General features: G+C 50.0%; 1 protein-coding gene across 5 annotated transcripts in view; it reads right to left on the reverse strand.

Annotated features, from left to right (window-relative positions):
- FOXN3 (forkhead box N3) overlaps window positions 1-15,934 on the reverse strand; it is a 214,338-nt gene that overhangs the window by 133,736 nt on the left and 64,668 nt on the right. The window contains exons 1-2 of one of the 5 annotated variants that reach the window (XM_072866189.1): window positions 4,102-4,374; window positions 638-1,194 (exon numbers count right to left, since the gene is read on the reverse strand). In XM_072866189.1, the coding sequence (XP_072722290.1) occupies window positions 638-1,180 (543 nt within the window). In that variant the 5' untranslated portion in view covers window positions 1,181-1,194; window positions 4,102-4,374. Of the gene's footprint in view, window positions 1-637; window positions 1,195-2,704; window positions 2,984-4,101; window positions 4,375-15,934 lie in introns of those variants that run through there. The other 4 variants (XM_072866186.1, XM_072866190.1, XM_072866188.1 and 1 more) reach the window with 4 other exon arrangements.

Genomic DNA, 15,934 nt, shown 5'->3' on the forward strand with positions numbered 1-15,934 from the left:
TCTGCCACCACGCTAGTTGCAGAAGCTACACGAGCCCAGGGAGAGAACGACTGACATTTCAGTGAATGGTAACTTTCACCTTTGATGCCAGACCTATCTCCTCTCTTTGAAGAGTTTCTCCAAAACCTGCTTGAAATGGAACGAAGCTTCATCACCAAAATTCAGAACTACTTCTGTTTGTTTAAGAGAAAGAAAAGTTTTTTCAGATTACGACACAGACCAGGGAAAAAGCAATGGACCCTTACATAAGGCATACCCTTTCACTATACATTTGTATAAGCCAAGAACAGCAAGCAGCCTATTTATAACATGATTACATTCATCTAGTATAGCTGGAAACCATTACCACAGCATGATAACTAAAAACAATATTTAACCACTATGCACGAAGACACCAGCTGGGGGGAAAAGAAAAAACACACACACACCCCCTGAGTACTTTCTTACAGATGTCTAGACAATGAATTTAATGAAATCAGAATGAGCTATGCTAAAGAAATGTTGGCTCTCTGAATTTAATGAACTATGTTACCAGGGACAGCGTTGCGTATTCTGCATTTCACTGTTACGGACACATTCTGGGATTAGCAGGTGAATATTTTCAGAGCCAGATAGGTTTCCATAGTTCCAGACTTACCTGACTTCTGTCTTTGTCCACTTTCTTAAAACACTTATTCAAGGATAGATTATGTCTCACAGAATTTTTCCATCCAGTGGGTGCATTTGCAAAATACGGAAAGTGTTCCAAGATCCAGTTGTATATATCCTTTACGGGCAGTCTTTTGGTTGGTGAGTCCTCAATGGCCATAAATATGAGGCAGCTAAAGGAATAAGGAGGTTTGCAGTTGGGGTTCTGCTTGGCATCGTAGGGCATGTCAGAGTGGGCAGGAGACGGCGGCGTGTCATCACCGATGTCCTGAACGGGGCTAACACTCCTTAACACTGAGTCCCCAAAACTTTTCAGCAAGTTCTTGCTCTCGTGTAACCAGTTCAAATTAGTTAGTTCTTCATCTTCCATGGCCCCTTTATCTAATCTGATGGCAGGCAAAGAGAAATCTAGGTCCTCGTCATCATGAAGTGCCTTTGATAAATCGCTATCTTGGTAACGTTGGCTCAATCCGCTGGGAACGCTAATTCCTGAGCCCTCTGGCTTCTTACTGGGAGGCATGACTGGACCCATTTAGACAGTGACTCCTGGGAGAGCAAATCCAAAGGAAGGGGAGAAAAAAACAGAGAGAAAAGTTAGCTCACAAAAAGATACTGCATAACATTTTGACAGCTTTTCCCTAACTGGTCACTCGGCCTTTTGCCATCTGTCTTAAAAACTACAGACTCACATAAACGCTCATTCACAACTGTTGAGTAAAATAATCTAAAGTCAAGACAAGGGAAGAAATTTCAGTCGATGGAATAAGACAATAATCCCGATACACCTCAGTTCTGCATGCACATGAAGCCCCACACAGGAAATCCTAAAGACATGTCCCTTTAGTGAGGAATATGTGTATCAAATCATTGAATACTCCGATTGTATCACTTTAACAAGCATGTAAACTAAAAAAAATTTAAAAAAAAAATAGAGGGGCTTAAGGCCAGTTGCTTCAGATTAAGTTCAGCTGTTCCACTTCTGAGGACAAAACAACAGCACCAAGATTAAAGTCACTCTGGCTAAAGGCGGAGGTAGACAAGCATCCAATCTGACTACAGTCGCAGCTGCAACAGAACTCAGAAATGACAGCAGAACTTCAAAACCAGCAAGGGTGGGAGAAGGGAGGAGGGAAAGCAACGCACGGTAGTTTTGGGACCAGGGCCAAGACATAGGGAAACAAGCGCCAGAAGAATAGAGCACTTTAAAAATTTATGTAAACAGAGAAGATTTTAACATAAGCTGAACTGTATTTCAAACATGGTAGAAACCAGAGTCAGAAAGACTGCTGTGATGCTCAAACCAGAGTCAGAAAGACCGCTGTGACTGATGCTCAATAGCAGCCCAGGAGAGGTGGGACGAGCTGCGGAGGGTACTGCACCAGCAGGCCCCGGGGGGATACCTGCGAGCCGTAATATTCGGGAGGACCTGAGCCCTTCAGAAGCTGGGTGAAGTTGGGCGCCTGCCCAACTCAAGAGAAGCAGACAGGAGCCCAACAATTCTACTTCAGAAGCAGGAGACAGGCTCCCTTAGCTTCTCCATACAGTAAAACTGCCAGGATTTAGCTCTGGAGATGTGAACAGCAGTGAAATAAAAACTGGAAAGAGTTAATAATGGATTTAAAAACGACAAAACTTCCTGCACGAACAAGAGCAAAATGATTCCCTGTATCTAAACATATCCTCAGTAGTTCCCTGAAGTCATGCAGTCACACACTTGATACTGTAAATGGAGGGCAAAAAAACTACAGGTAACAACAGAAAGAACTCCTGTGTACAGGAAAAAAAGAGGAAGATAGCCATTCTGGGAAAGAGAAATGATGGGCTTTATGTTAGCTGTTACAAAAGGGCAAAAATGAAAAAGTTCCTCGGTCTTTCTATAAATGCTTTACACCAAAGCAGCCATTACTAAAAAAGAAACATACAGAACTTTTATGCACAGAAGCCCGTTAATACACACCATCACCAAAAAGCTCAGCGAACCTGTGTGGTTTTACACAAGTATCTCGCAGAGGAAAAAATACCGAGGCAGATATAAACACCGGCAGGCCAAACTTACGTAGGTCCCACTTCCTAGCTTTCAAAACAGCGTCCAGCACAGCCAGAAGGTAAACACGAGTATCGCCGGCGTCCAGGGGCACCGGCATCGCCTACCTATGCCGCGCACTCAACTTTGACTCCAAATGGAAGTTGCGTCCCATGAGCTTCTAAACAGGGAAATTATATGATGGCTGACAGTAAAGTAATTTAATTGCACTGTTGCTATGACAACACGCTGCTCTCTTTCTGTTTAATTTGCTTATTTGCCAGTATCCTCCCAAAGGGCCGTACCATACCATCCTCTTTTTTTCTTTCTTTCTTTCTTTCTTTCTGTTTTCCCCTCTCCAGCAGCGATCCCCACGGGTGCCGGGGGTGACCGGGCGACCGCGGGCCCCGCGGAGCCCCCTCCGGCCGGCCGCCGGGGTCTGCAGGGAAGCCCGGCGGAGCCCGGACGGAGAGCGGTTCCCAGAGGGGCCGCCGCGGGCGGGAGGGGTGCCCGGGGCTGCCCCCGCCGGCGGCGGGGCCCGGCCGTGGCTGCGGCCGGGGGGCGTGTGGGGGGGTGTCAACGAGGCCCGTGGCGGCTGCCGCGGCGCCCCGCCGCCAGACAAAGGAGCGCCGGTCACATGAGAGCCCGCAGTTGGGCGAACATTTTTAATCCGCTGCCAATTGCGGGTGCTCCACCAGATATCTGCGGAGCCGCCGGCCCGAGGGGGTCTCCGCGCCCGCCCGCCTCACCCGCCGCCCGGCGGGGGCGGGGGGAGCAGCCCCGGGGGGCGCAGGGGGCGGCCCCCCCCCGCAGCGCTCCCACTGTACTTGTCGCACGGGGGGGGGGAAGGCGGGGGGCGGGCGCCCATTGGCCGCCGCCGCAGCCAATCAATGGCGTTGCTAGGAGACCGGGACTGCTCCGGCGGGGCGGGCGCGGGCGGCCGGCGGCGCGCATACCGCCAATGCCGGCCAGATGTCACCGGCCCTCGCCGGCCCCGCCGCGCCGGGAAGGCAACTTCTCCCCGCGCCCGCCCCGCCGCGCGCCCCTGCGCGCCCAGCGGCGCCCCTCGGCCCCTCTCTGGAGAGGGACGTGCGTGCGTGCGCGTAGGCAAAAGTCCTTGCCCGAGCAGCTCCCGGAAGCCCCCGGCGGGACCACCTCGGGCCGGAGGCGGCCCCGCGGCTCGGCGCCGCGGCGCGGCGCGGCCGGCCGGCCGGGCTCGGCGGGGACGCGGCGGCGCGCACGCCGCGGCCGCGCACCAACTCCTGGCCAAGTTGTGGCGCGGGGCCGGGCCGGGCCGCGCCGCGCCGCGCCGGGGCGACCCGCGCCGAGCCGGGCCGGGCCGGGCCGGGCGGGACCGCGCCGCGCCGCCCCGCAGGCGGGCCCGCCAGCGCCTTGCGCAATGCCCGCGAACAACGACGACAACAACTTACCTGGCGGGGGGCGCGGTGGTTTCACCGCGGTCCCTTCATGGCTGTGGCGCAAACTTTCATCTGACGGAGCCGGGCATCGCGCGCCCCCCGCCTCAGCCCGAGCCCCGAGGGTGCCGCGGGGGTCCCGGCGCAGGGGGCACCGCCGCCAGCATGGGGCCCGGCCGCCGCCCGCCCCCCGCCCGCCCCGCGCTCCCGACGGGCAGCGGTCCGCCTCGGTGCGAGCCGAAGAGCGAGAAATTGTTTCCACTGCAAACAAAAAAGGCGACACATGACCAGGGAGGGAGGGGAGAGAGGGAAAACGTGGGCTGGGCCAGCCGAGACGGGAGAAGCCGCGGAAGGGAGGGCCGCCGGCGGTGGGGGAGGGCGGCGGCGCGGGCGGCGCTGCTCAGGGCAGGCCGCGGGGACCCCGGCCCGCCGCCACCCTCGAGGGGCACCCGCCGCCGCCGCCGCCCGCTCGGGCGTGCGCTCCCGCGGCGGCGCCCGCCCCGGCCCGCCAGCCCCCGCCCGGCGGCGTGGCGCGGGGTCGCCGCCGAGGCGGGCGGGCCTAGCGGCGGCGGGGCCGCGGCGGGCCGGCGGCGTTCGCCTGGGGCGGGCCGGGTATGCGAGGTCGGGAGGGAGGCGGGAAGTCTCCGGCGTGCAGAGGACTGACAGCGCTGCCGGTCCTCAGCGGCGGCAGCGCCGCTCCCGCTTGTGCGAGTCTCTCCCCCTGCCCGCGGCGTGACGGCCGCTGGCGACGGGAGGCCCGGCCAGACCGACCCCGGCTAAACTGCAGCGAACTACGCGGTCGCCGCCGAAGGCAGCACCAGAAGTCCAAAGATCAACGCCCCGGAGCCTTGCTTCCCCCGCCCGCCTCGAGAGGAGCAGGGAGACGTCTTTCAACGCCGAACCACCAGCCTCCGTCCTGCGCGTCTCCCAGCCGGCAATTAATTCCTGCCGAGGCGGGCAAAGCCTGCAAGCCCACCAACGACAGACGACCCGGAGCAGAGCCTGCGGTATTAGGAGAGTCCGTCGCCCGGTTTCAAACGCACCCACCCTGCCGTGCCGGAGGCAGCTCCCAGAGGGGCGGGCAGCGCAGGGGCGAGCGCGCCTGCGGGCGGCTGCAAGCAGGGGCTAATGCGAGGGGTCCCTGCCGCCGACTCGGTGTATCGTGAAACTGTGGCCTCGGCTGAGGGTCTGGCTTCACGCTGTGCAGTAAAGCACCGCGTTGCAGAAATCTACAGTAACTGCCGAGGGAAAAAAACAGTCATTTCTTTAGTCTCAGGAAATTTGCTTTAAAATAAGGCCTGATTTAATGAGGAAGAATGGTGTGTTTTCTCCCCTGCTACCATACCTTGACATAACTAGTGTTAGCTTGAGTAAAAAAACCTTACCGTCAGTTAAGTTAGTTGGAGGGAACTAACTTGATTTAAAAACAAAAAAGAAGTTGCCCAGTCTAGACAACCCTAGCTAGATGTACAGTCTCCCATATGCAACATACTTGATCTCGAGCAGCTTCAGTGATTCGCAGCACAGAATTAAGGTCTGGCTGTCCACCCACGAAACAAGTACATGAAATTGTTTCGTAGCCGATCCACAAAAATCAAGGACTTTCTGCTCTGGGTAAACAAGGCTTGCAGATTTAGCATACTTCAAAATTAATTTTCCTCTCAGTATAGAAAAGGTCTGCTGCAGAAACGTAAAAACAACGTAATATGAGTTAGAAATACAAGTGTATTGGTAGATCCTTTCCAGTGCAGCCCTGGACTCAGAAATTATCCCTAAGCCAAGAAGAAAAGCATTTTAGCCATTTTATTTACCAAAGTTAGGACAGCTGTCTCAAGACCTTGCAGGAATTCTGTGCTGGCCCACACAGTCAATATTATCCCCCTTAACCAGGATCACCACTGTATGCTACTGCATGTCTGTGTCCATACTTAGTCATTTCCCAAGGCACGGGTTACCTCTTTTAATCTCTCTGACACTTGCGAAATTCACATTTTTAGACAAGAGTGGCAACTACCTCATTCTCAAAGTGCAGGGCTGACAAGCGTTTCGTTGATTCTCTCGAACTAGAAATTCCTATCATAACTCGCTAAGACCTTCTTTTGCCGATAGCTTTCCCTCCCCTACCCCATGAACTGCTATTTCACATTCTTGCATATTTTCAGGAAGACATGCCAGCAGCTGGATTGAAGAATGGGAAGAATACCTATCAGGCAGCAGAGTATCATCGTTACCCGCTGGTAACCAACCCTGCCCTGTGACTCCACCAGCTCTAACACTCCAACAGTCAGCAGACCATTAGTTTACACAGTTCTTATCTCATGGCCCTTTGGTTTCAAACCCAAACTAAATTACCAAGTCATAACTCCACCCACCTGAATTTAGTCCAAATGCTTCAGACGTTTTTCTGAGTGAATCAACTTGTCTCTTTATCGGCAAGCAAGGAGATTTATCGCATTTACCATCGCTTGTAAAAGTCAAGTGTCTTAAACAGAATACCAAGAAGAATTCAGCTAATGAGAAGTATTTCTGAAGTGAGAAGGGGGAGGCCTCGTGAGATGCAGGGTAGTATGCAAAGAATACTACACCTTGAATATATTATGTATGCATCCTATTCAGGTACACAGCTCAGTTCTGTTCAAAATTAGTGGCAAAATTCCCCATCGGTATTGGTGGAATAAGATCAGTTCCAGAGTTTTGTATCTTTTCCATGGTGGGTAGGAATTTCCCCAGAGCACTGTAATCCACACTAAGGATTACAGTGAAGGACCACTGCGAGACATTTGCCGTGTAGACAGAAAAGCCGGCGTGATCGAGCACGGGGGCCAGCAGTGGGTGACGCAGAAGCCTAGGAGAGCAGGGGGACAGAGTGCAGGCCGGCTGCGAGGGCTGGCACGGGCTCCCTGCTGAGGCACCCCGCGACGGGCAGCGGCGCGGGGCAGCCTCTCGCTGGCTCCCGCTCACCCCTGAGCTCAGCAGCAACTGCAGTTGCTGACCCGCAGAGCAGTGAAACACCAGCAGCGAGGTAAACACTGATATCTTGCCTCTTGGGAAGACCGTTCCCCAGCTTCTTCTGACTCTTTGCTGGAACACTTAATACAACTTACTTAAGAAAGCAGAATACAGTCTCACATGGCACCACTGAAAGATCATTAACTGCTGGCTTAGAGACTACAGCAGCATCAGAACATCTGACGTATGGCCATCAAGTAACTCACTGTAATCTTAGGCAAGCCATCAAATGTATTAGGGTGTCGATTTCCCCATTTCTAAGACAGGAGTAATACTAACTCATTTAGCAAAAGATCTGCAACACTGACAGATGAAAACTGTTTGTACATCAAGACCAAAGTATTTGCCATACCGGCGGCTGATTAGAAGTACCAACAGTGCAGAGCTGCACTTTAGCCTTGTGGGCTAATATACAACCGTCTAATCTTTCCACTCAGATTTCAGAATACCAGCTGCAGATGTTGCAGTATCTTATTCAATGAGGATTTCCAGCCATCTCCCTATACTCCTTTATCTCTTATCCTCCTCTAGATTGGAATCCCTGATAACTCCCACAAACCATGTTGCAAAATGAGCACAGCAAGGGTCACAGGCTCTTTATCAACCCTCCAAAGCTCATCTTCGCCCCTCCATCTCCATCTCTGCTGGGAACATCTTCCCTTGCTAGCATTGTGACCATGCCACATGACCTTGCTAAATATTTCTACTTTCTGCCCTCTGACCTCACCAGTCTCACCATTCAACAGACCTGCACTTCTTATCCTCACCTTTAAGCCCCCATTCCTAACCTGATCTCCGGTTATAATGTTCTCATTGACTGGCATCCTTGTCAATGTTTATACTCTTTACATCAGAGTCAAATTTCTTCCCTGAGGTCTGCTGCGAGTGCCAACTAAGCTTGCTTATTAGGATTTATAATTTGACATGCAGCTGTACCCATCAACCTCCCAATTCAGACAGGGTCCTGATGTGCAAGGTACCTTTCAAAGACCGAAGAGGACAGGGCTGCTGCCCCTTGTGATCAATGATCAGACCCTCATAGTGGGACACATCTCAGGCTAACACCGTACAATGGCCATCTCATTTTGTTCCCATTCTTCCCCCATGCAGAATGACTGGTGTCCCCCGTCAGTCTTGCCATTTCTAAACTTCTGTTTTCTCTGAGGCAATGGATTTAATCTTGTACAGAGCAGAAGCATGTTGAACACCTTCAGGCACTATTAAAAACTAAATCGTGAATACAATATGTGTTTGCTCGTTTCCTCTTTCACAACTTTCTCGGCATTATTCTGCAGTCCCTCATACAGAACCTGCAGTATCAACACTTCTTTATTTTTAACCATGTCAGACCAGCCTAGCTTTGTTGTTTGCGCTATGCCCACTTTTGGGGCAGAGAAACAGTGATATCGGAATTCCTACCTAAACAGCCAGAGCCTCTGCCTCGTACAGACGTAACACAACTAGCCGGCTGACAAACAGTGCCTCGTTCCCGTGAAAAAGAGCAGCTCTTGCCTCGCAGCTGCTCCGAGCACAGTCGTACCCTGCCTTCCTGCCCCATGTCTTTTACGAGCGTGCGCTCCCCTTTCTTCTCCCACCCCAAGCACTAGCTAAAGATATAAGGTGCACATGCAATGAAGGCCCAGCTTACTCCAGCTTACTGATAGGAGATCTAGCTTTTGCTTATTCACTTGAGACCATGGAATCAGATTTACAAAGCATTTTCCCAGCCTTTCATGTAATTATTCTTCAAGTTCTCATTTGCCCCAGCTGGCAAAACCCAACAGAAACAGAACTGCATCAGTAAGAAAAGGAACGCCAATATGAAGCTTTGTCAGAAGTGTGAGCAAACAAAAGTATCTATCTATCTACAGCATTTCTGTTCCACAGGCTAAAATATAAAGAATTTCTTACAATAAAATCCAGAGGTTTTATGAAATAGTTCCTTTATAAAATAATGTATGCACATTTATGATGTTATTGTAGTAACACTTGCTTGCAGTTTCTAAGAAAATGAGTATACTTAGCGCTAAAATTATATACAGCTGACAAGCTACCAGCAAGTGTGTTTCTGTACATGAGTGCAGTGGGAGGAGAGTATCATGCGTGCTAGTTTGTCCTACATAAATTTATTAAAACAGGTCCATATGAGAGATGCTTTCCCAGTGTAATTACACCAACATACTAGCACCCCAAGCACAAACTTAGCTTAGACTGGTAAAGGGAAGCTTCTGCCAGTGCAGCTTATTTTAGTAGCCCAGCCAGTGGGAAGCAAAATGTTGCCGGGATAAACATATCTTTACTGGAGTCTTCTGCTGTAGTGGCTATATTGGTCTGAAATCACACCTAACCTAACACAGGTGGTACATGAACTGCAATACAAGCCAGTATTTCTGGTACTGTTGCAGTGTTTGTAGAGGCTGAAAAAAGAAAGAACTGTTTTCTGGGGTTTGGTGCACAGACTCTCCTATCTGTTGTACAGGTATAATGCCGCAAAATGTAGCCTGTAGTTATCTCAACATTAGTACTCACCATTTGGCAGCTGAAGTCAAACTTACAAGTAATCGGCAGAACCAGAGATCAACTGTATTTTTGTTCTTAAAAGCAAGGTGGAGGAAAAGCAGCAGCCAACACTGCACAGAAGTAAAGATCACAAGTTTTGGGCAAAACTATAATGGAGAACCAAGTTCTTTTTATAAAGTTCCCAAACTGTATTGCCAAACTGAATTTCTAAAACTAAGAAAAAATTCTTTCTGGACCACATCTCAAGTCTTGCCTCAGCTTTCTTGAATACAAGCTGTTCATTTCATCAGAGACTTCAGGAGTTTGTCCTTTATTTGTGTATCTATGCATGCAAAATGAAGTTGCAACAGGACCTCACAGGTAGTGAAATTTGTGTTCACATCTTGTCAACTGAGGATCTCGGGAACTGATGCTAAACACAATTGGCTATCATTAGCGCTGTAAGCTAGTTAGTAGATGATTATTCCCCTCTGACCATTTGCTTGCGCCAGGTGGATTTCCTAGCCCCAACTGTACTGAGTCCCAGCTTGATTTCCAGCTCTTTGTAGCACAGGATATTCCAGGGTGCTTTCCTCTGCTCACCACTCGGCACTACTCTTCCTGTACATTTCTTGAACACTGTTCCCAGAGGAAATCCTGTGAGATGCAGGTCCAGATTCCCAGACTGCGGCAACACAAGACAGCTACGCGAGCCTGTATGAGGTGATGCAGGAGCACAGCTGACCTGCAGTTGTGTCTGCGAAGAGATGCTGAGAGGATGCAGGTTTTGGGAAACAAGCAAAGTATCATAAAATGATTGAGCAGACTTCTTAGTGTGTTTTTAGTAGTACATACCAGCCTACCAAACACATCAGGGAGCAAGGAATGGAAAGCAATGAAAAATTGCAGTGGAAGGACTAAACAGAGTCAGTAGCATCTGCAGAAAGCTTCTGCTCTGTCCTGTGCTCCTCTCAGCAGCCACAGGCCAGGCGGGCTCCATGGCTGAACCAGAGAGCAGCTGCCAGGCAGAGCAGGTAAGCGAGATTTGGGAAGGAAGGAGGAAAGCTGGCACAGGAAAAAAGCACAACTGAATTACCCACACCCCAGCAGCAACTGCTGTTGCCAGCTACAGCCAGGAACCACCCCCTGGCTGCCGCATTCGTGACCTGTGAGATGGGCTTCCCTGCGAGTAGCTTTTGGCTTCTCCATGGTGACAAAAGTTCGTTATGATGATGGGCTGACATCCACTGGGGCATTAATTCATACTGGGGCTTTTGGCACTGCTGCCGTCTTTTTGGCAACAGGTAGCTTCAGCTAACAGCTGCGGTCATCTGGGAGGTGCGGCGCATCTGACACCTCACAGATTTTTTGCAGGCAAACTCCTCATTCCACAGGTTTCTCACAAGGATGCCGCAAGGATGGAGTGGGCCTCGGCAGCCAAGCGTTAGGAAATAATCTTGGGAATTTTTTTTCTTTAAACCTGCGGTCCTGTAAATATTGATAGTTATGCGTCCTTCTGAGGTTCAGCTAGTTCCAGCACAGTTTAGCACTTCCATAAGCATTTCAAGGACAAAAAAATGCTATAGCGATACAAAATTTTGAAGCATGTTTAAGGAGAAAAGTAAGTTTTATTGCTTGTATGCAGGTAGAGGGTTTTACTTATTCCACATCACTTGTCACATAATCTTCAGTATTTTTTTCCATAATGGAAAAAAGAAATACAACATGAAAACAACACAGTATCAAACCAAACATCAAATATAACAAAACAAAACAAAACAAATCACTGGAGAAACCCCTGCAGGTTACTGCACCGGCACTGGGCAGCAGAGTGGGGGTTTCAGCAGAAGACAAAGGCCAGTCGAGGCTGGAAGGAGAGGGGCTGTCCTGCCACAAGCCAGCCAGCCACTGAGCCGTCCTTTTGCCGTGCGGTTGAACAGAAGGCGCGTGTAATGACAACCGCAAACCTCATTTAAGCTCTGAAAAGGTGACTAATGAGCTCATTCATGCAGCCTATAAATTATTCACTACAACACTGACCCCACTCAAGACAAACTTTAAATACAGGGATCGGGAGCCTCCTGTGTTGTCAGCTTCTGCCTGTAAAACTTTTTGCAATCCAACAGACACTTCACTTGCTTCTGCCCCCTTGTTAAACTCGCTTGGACGTTTAGGCCTTCTTTTTTACTACCTCTTACTAGAGTTAAAGCAGCTGCAGCTGCTACATATTTATTTCTCTGTTGCCAAGTCTTTTTCATTAGTAGTTGCAGGTAATCATGAAGCGCTATAAATAGCTTTAAATTATACTCTTCAGAAATTAAAGTCTGACCTCAAAATGAAGGCCAGGTCTAAAGAAGTAATAAGACAACGACATACGCATGTTTAATGAGAAGCAGCCCATCTTCAGAGCCTGTGCTTATTGATACTTCTGTGAATGTCTATGATTTGTGCCAAAATGAAAACAGAGGACTTTAAAAAACACACTTTCATTTTTTTAGGTGCTGGACCAAACAAGCTTCTGATATGTTTAGAAACAGCCCATTTCTAAGAATACTTTTGTTATCCCATTTAGCATGAAATAAGAGACAGGTAATAGTTCAATGTTAGCAGCACGAGCGGTGGTGTTTGCTGCTGGGGTGGCTGGAACAGGCACTGGCTCTCTTCAAACAGTACTTTTCTTTGGAAGATAAATTGCTCACAATATTTACACGTTAACTTTAACTTTAGTAACTCGTTGCATGTTGAAGTAGCAACCACAAAGTGACATTAAAGATACCGTCTTATACGACGTGCCTGATATTCAGTTCAAAAACGTTACTCACACCTCTGGTTTCAGAACCCAGCTGCAAAGGTTGGAAACAACTAGATAAAAGGGAAAGCCAGGAATTACATAGCTAAAGTCCAGTCACTGTGTAAGGTATAAAACAAGGTAAAGCGTGGGAGACATAAGGCAACATCATAGTGATATCTGAACACAAGAAAAAAAAGGGGCTAGCAAAGGAAGTTTGCAAATGAAATAATCATTGCAATTTTCACTAATCACTCTCTCTCTTCCAAGCTGAAAACGCTATTAACTAAGCAGAGTAAGAACTGCACTACTTGAAGAAAAGGACTCTACCACCTACTGACAACCATGTGATGAGTCTTCACTTATTTACATCCACGATTTTGAATTTACCAGAGACACACAGAAACCCTGTTGCCCTGTTAGTACTGCTCTTTAAAATGATGATTAAAAAAACCCACCCAAATCCCCCAACAAACACCAGACAGCAAGGGAGCAGCCTACACCACATAGCATGCAAGTCTTAACTTATCAAAAGCTCTCCACCTGATGAGATTCCTGAGCCTCTCGTAGCTGAAGGGTGTTGGCAAAGGGCTGCTTTGAAACCCCGTCACATGCCGGACCCCACTAACCTGTCTGGTGAGCGGAGTTCGGCTCCCAGTTCAGTGGTGGGAAACAGAGGCGCTTCCTGCAGCCGGCTCCCCACACCCTGCTCCTCATTTCCCTAATGAGGCCCAGCAGTGATGTCAGTTTTGCCCCAAGGCATGATTTGGTCCAAATAAAAACAACCTACAGTTGGCTGCAAAATCAGAGGAATGCCAAATCTGGGGGAGGATGAGCAAGCAAACTGACGGTACAGCTTTTAACCGTGCAATAGTCAACCCTTAGCTGTGACTGACAGTGAATCTCTTGACTGGTCAGTGCCACTAATCTGGTTGAGGGTGCCATGGATGGCTTTGCCCTGAGAGGTCACCTGGGGGTCTTGAGACACCAGTCTCAGCAAATTCACGTGAGACTCCCATGCCGTGGGTAGGGCGCACAGCCAGCACGGGCGACCAGGTAATCCTCACCACCGCCCTGGGGCCAGTGAATGTCGCTGAGGTGAAGGCAGCTGGATCACGCTGGGTACCAGGGCAAACTCAGCCCAATCCAAAGCCATGCACAGCTGTTCCCTCTACTGGAAAACTGCTCGTGCAACTCCTCCTCCCCCTCGGCTCTCCAAACCACATAATCTCATGGCTCCCAAGACGTCAGTGTGTGCCCATCTGTCAGGAAGGCTGGGCTCCTCTGTGCTTTGGTCATATCATTGCCACAAAGTATAGAAATTTCTTACCAGAAAACAGCAAATTCAGATGTTCGCAAAGCGAAAAACTCATATATTCAACTCAAAGGAAAAGCTGTGGCTTCTCTATTCATCTACTACCACATGCAGGTCCCAATCCAAAGAAAGTTAACATTTATACACTCCAGTAGCTACAGGGTAGTCAGCGGGAGAACGCAACTTCGCAGAGTGAGAAAGTCCGTAAGCACTGGCCAGATGAGGCCAGAGAATAATACATTTATTACCCTTACTTTTACTTATTTCTTTGTATTGTCACAACTAGTGCAGTATTGGAGAAGGCAAAACAAATGGGCTTGAACAAGCACTGCCATCAGTAACTTATGCTTGCTCTTCTGCCACAGCGCTGGTCTTGCACACTCCTTATACACAGCCATGGTTGGCTCTGGATTCTCACACACACCCATCAGATTTAGGGAGCCAGAGACATGCTGCACTCACGCATGAAGCGTGGGACTGCAGCTGGGCCTAAAGACACTGTCTGGAGACTCTCCACAAATCCAGCACGGGGAGGGGTCCCTGCCACACGAGCTGCTCTGGGAAAGTAATCCTGGCACGTGCTCCCTAGCTATGGACCAAGAGCCCGTGTTGTAAGGTACTGAGCAAGCAAAGGAAGAGCAACTGTCTCTGCCTCAAAATGCTGTATTGGGTTTGCCTAGCAAGGTTTTGGTAGCAGGGGGGACTACAGGGGTGGCTTCTGTGAGAAGCTGCTAGAGGCTTGCCCTGTGTCCGACAGAGCCACTGGCCAAGGCTGAGCCAACCAGCAACAGTGGTAGCTCCTCTGTGATAACATACTTAAGAAGGGGAAAATAAAACCTGCTGGGGAACAGTAGCTGGTGGAGAGGAGTAAGAGTATGTGAGAGCAACAACTCTGCAGGCACCAAGGTCAGTGAAGAAGGAGGGGGAGGAGGTGCTCCAGGCACCAGGGCAGAGATTCTGCAAGCCAGTGGTGAAGACCATGGGGAGGCAGGCTGTCCACCTGCAGCCCATGGAGGTTAATGGTGCAGCAAGTGGATGTGCCCAAAGGAGACTGTGACCCTGTGGGAAGCCCATGCTGGAGCTGGCTCCCGGCAGGACCTGTGGACCCGTGGAAAGAGAGGAGCCCACACTGGAGCAGGCTCCTGGCAGGACTTGTGACCTTGTGGGGGACCCACGCTGGAGCAGTCTGTTCCTGAAGGACTCCACCCCATGGAAGGGACCCATGCTGGAGCCGTTCGTGAAGAACTACAGCCCATGGGAAGGACTCATGCTGGAGAAGTTCGTGGAGGACTGTCTCCCGTGGGAGGGACCCCACGCTGGAGCAGGGGAAGAGTGTGAGGAGTCCTCCCCTGAGGAGGAAGGAGCAGCAGAGACAACGTGTGATGAACTGACCACAACCCCCATTCCCCATCCCTCTGTGCCACTGCGGGGAAGGAGGGAGAGAAATTGGGAGTGAAGTTGAGCCTGGGAAGAAGGGAGAGGTGGGGAGAAGGTGTTTTAAGATTGGATTTTATTTCTCATTACCCTACTCTGACTTTTGATTGGCAATAAATTAAATTAATTTCCCCAACTCGAGTCTGTTTTGCCCATGATGGTAATTGGTGAGTGATCTCTCCCTGTCCTTATCTTGACCCACGAGCCTTTCATTATATTTTCTCTCCCCTGTCCAGCTGAGGAGGAGGAGTAATACAGCGGCTTTGGTGGGCACCTGGCATCCAGCCAGGGTCAACACACCTCAAATGCTTATCAGCCAAGTTCAAGAGACAACAGGGAGATAAGAGGACAATAAGGCAAATCTGGCCACTTAGGAGCGCACCACTGGATTTGGAGAAGGACTGTGTACTTTTACTGGATTTTTTTGGTGGCTCTCCTAACACACATGTACATTCTGACTTGGCATCTACAAACCCCTCCGGACTTGCAGAACAGCCCCTGTCAAGCAGCTAGTCCCCATGAGCAAGCACGTGTGCGCAGGGAGGTGTGTGTGCATGCATGCCATGGCAAATCTCAAGTGGCTCAAGTTTCTTCAAGACTGGGATTTTAGTTGTCAAGTACCCAGAGGGGGTCCTTTCTGAAGTTAACAGGTACTACTTGAGCAGGGTTTCTTCTTTCATAGGTCAGGCAGATGGAATAAGATCTTGAAAGTGGCCAGATGGAAATTTATGCCTGTGCTTGCCTTATTGAGTGGAAAGTGCAATACAGGTGCCTGCACAGTCCTTAGGGAGGTGGGCTGAAAC

Source organism: Ciconia boyciana, chromosome 6 (genome assembly GCF_034638445.1).
Source record: "Ciconia boyciana chromosome 6, ASM3463844v1, whole genome shotgun sequence".
Classification (NCBI taxonomy): Eukaryota; Metazoa; Chordata; class Aves; order Ciconiiformes; family Ciconiidae; genus Ciconia; species Ciconia boyciana.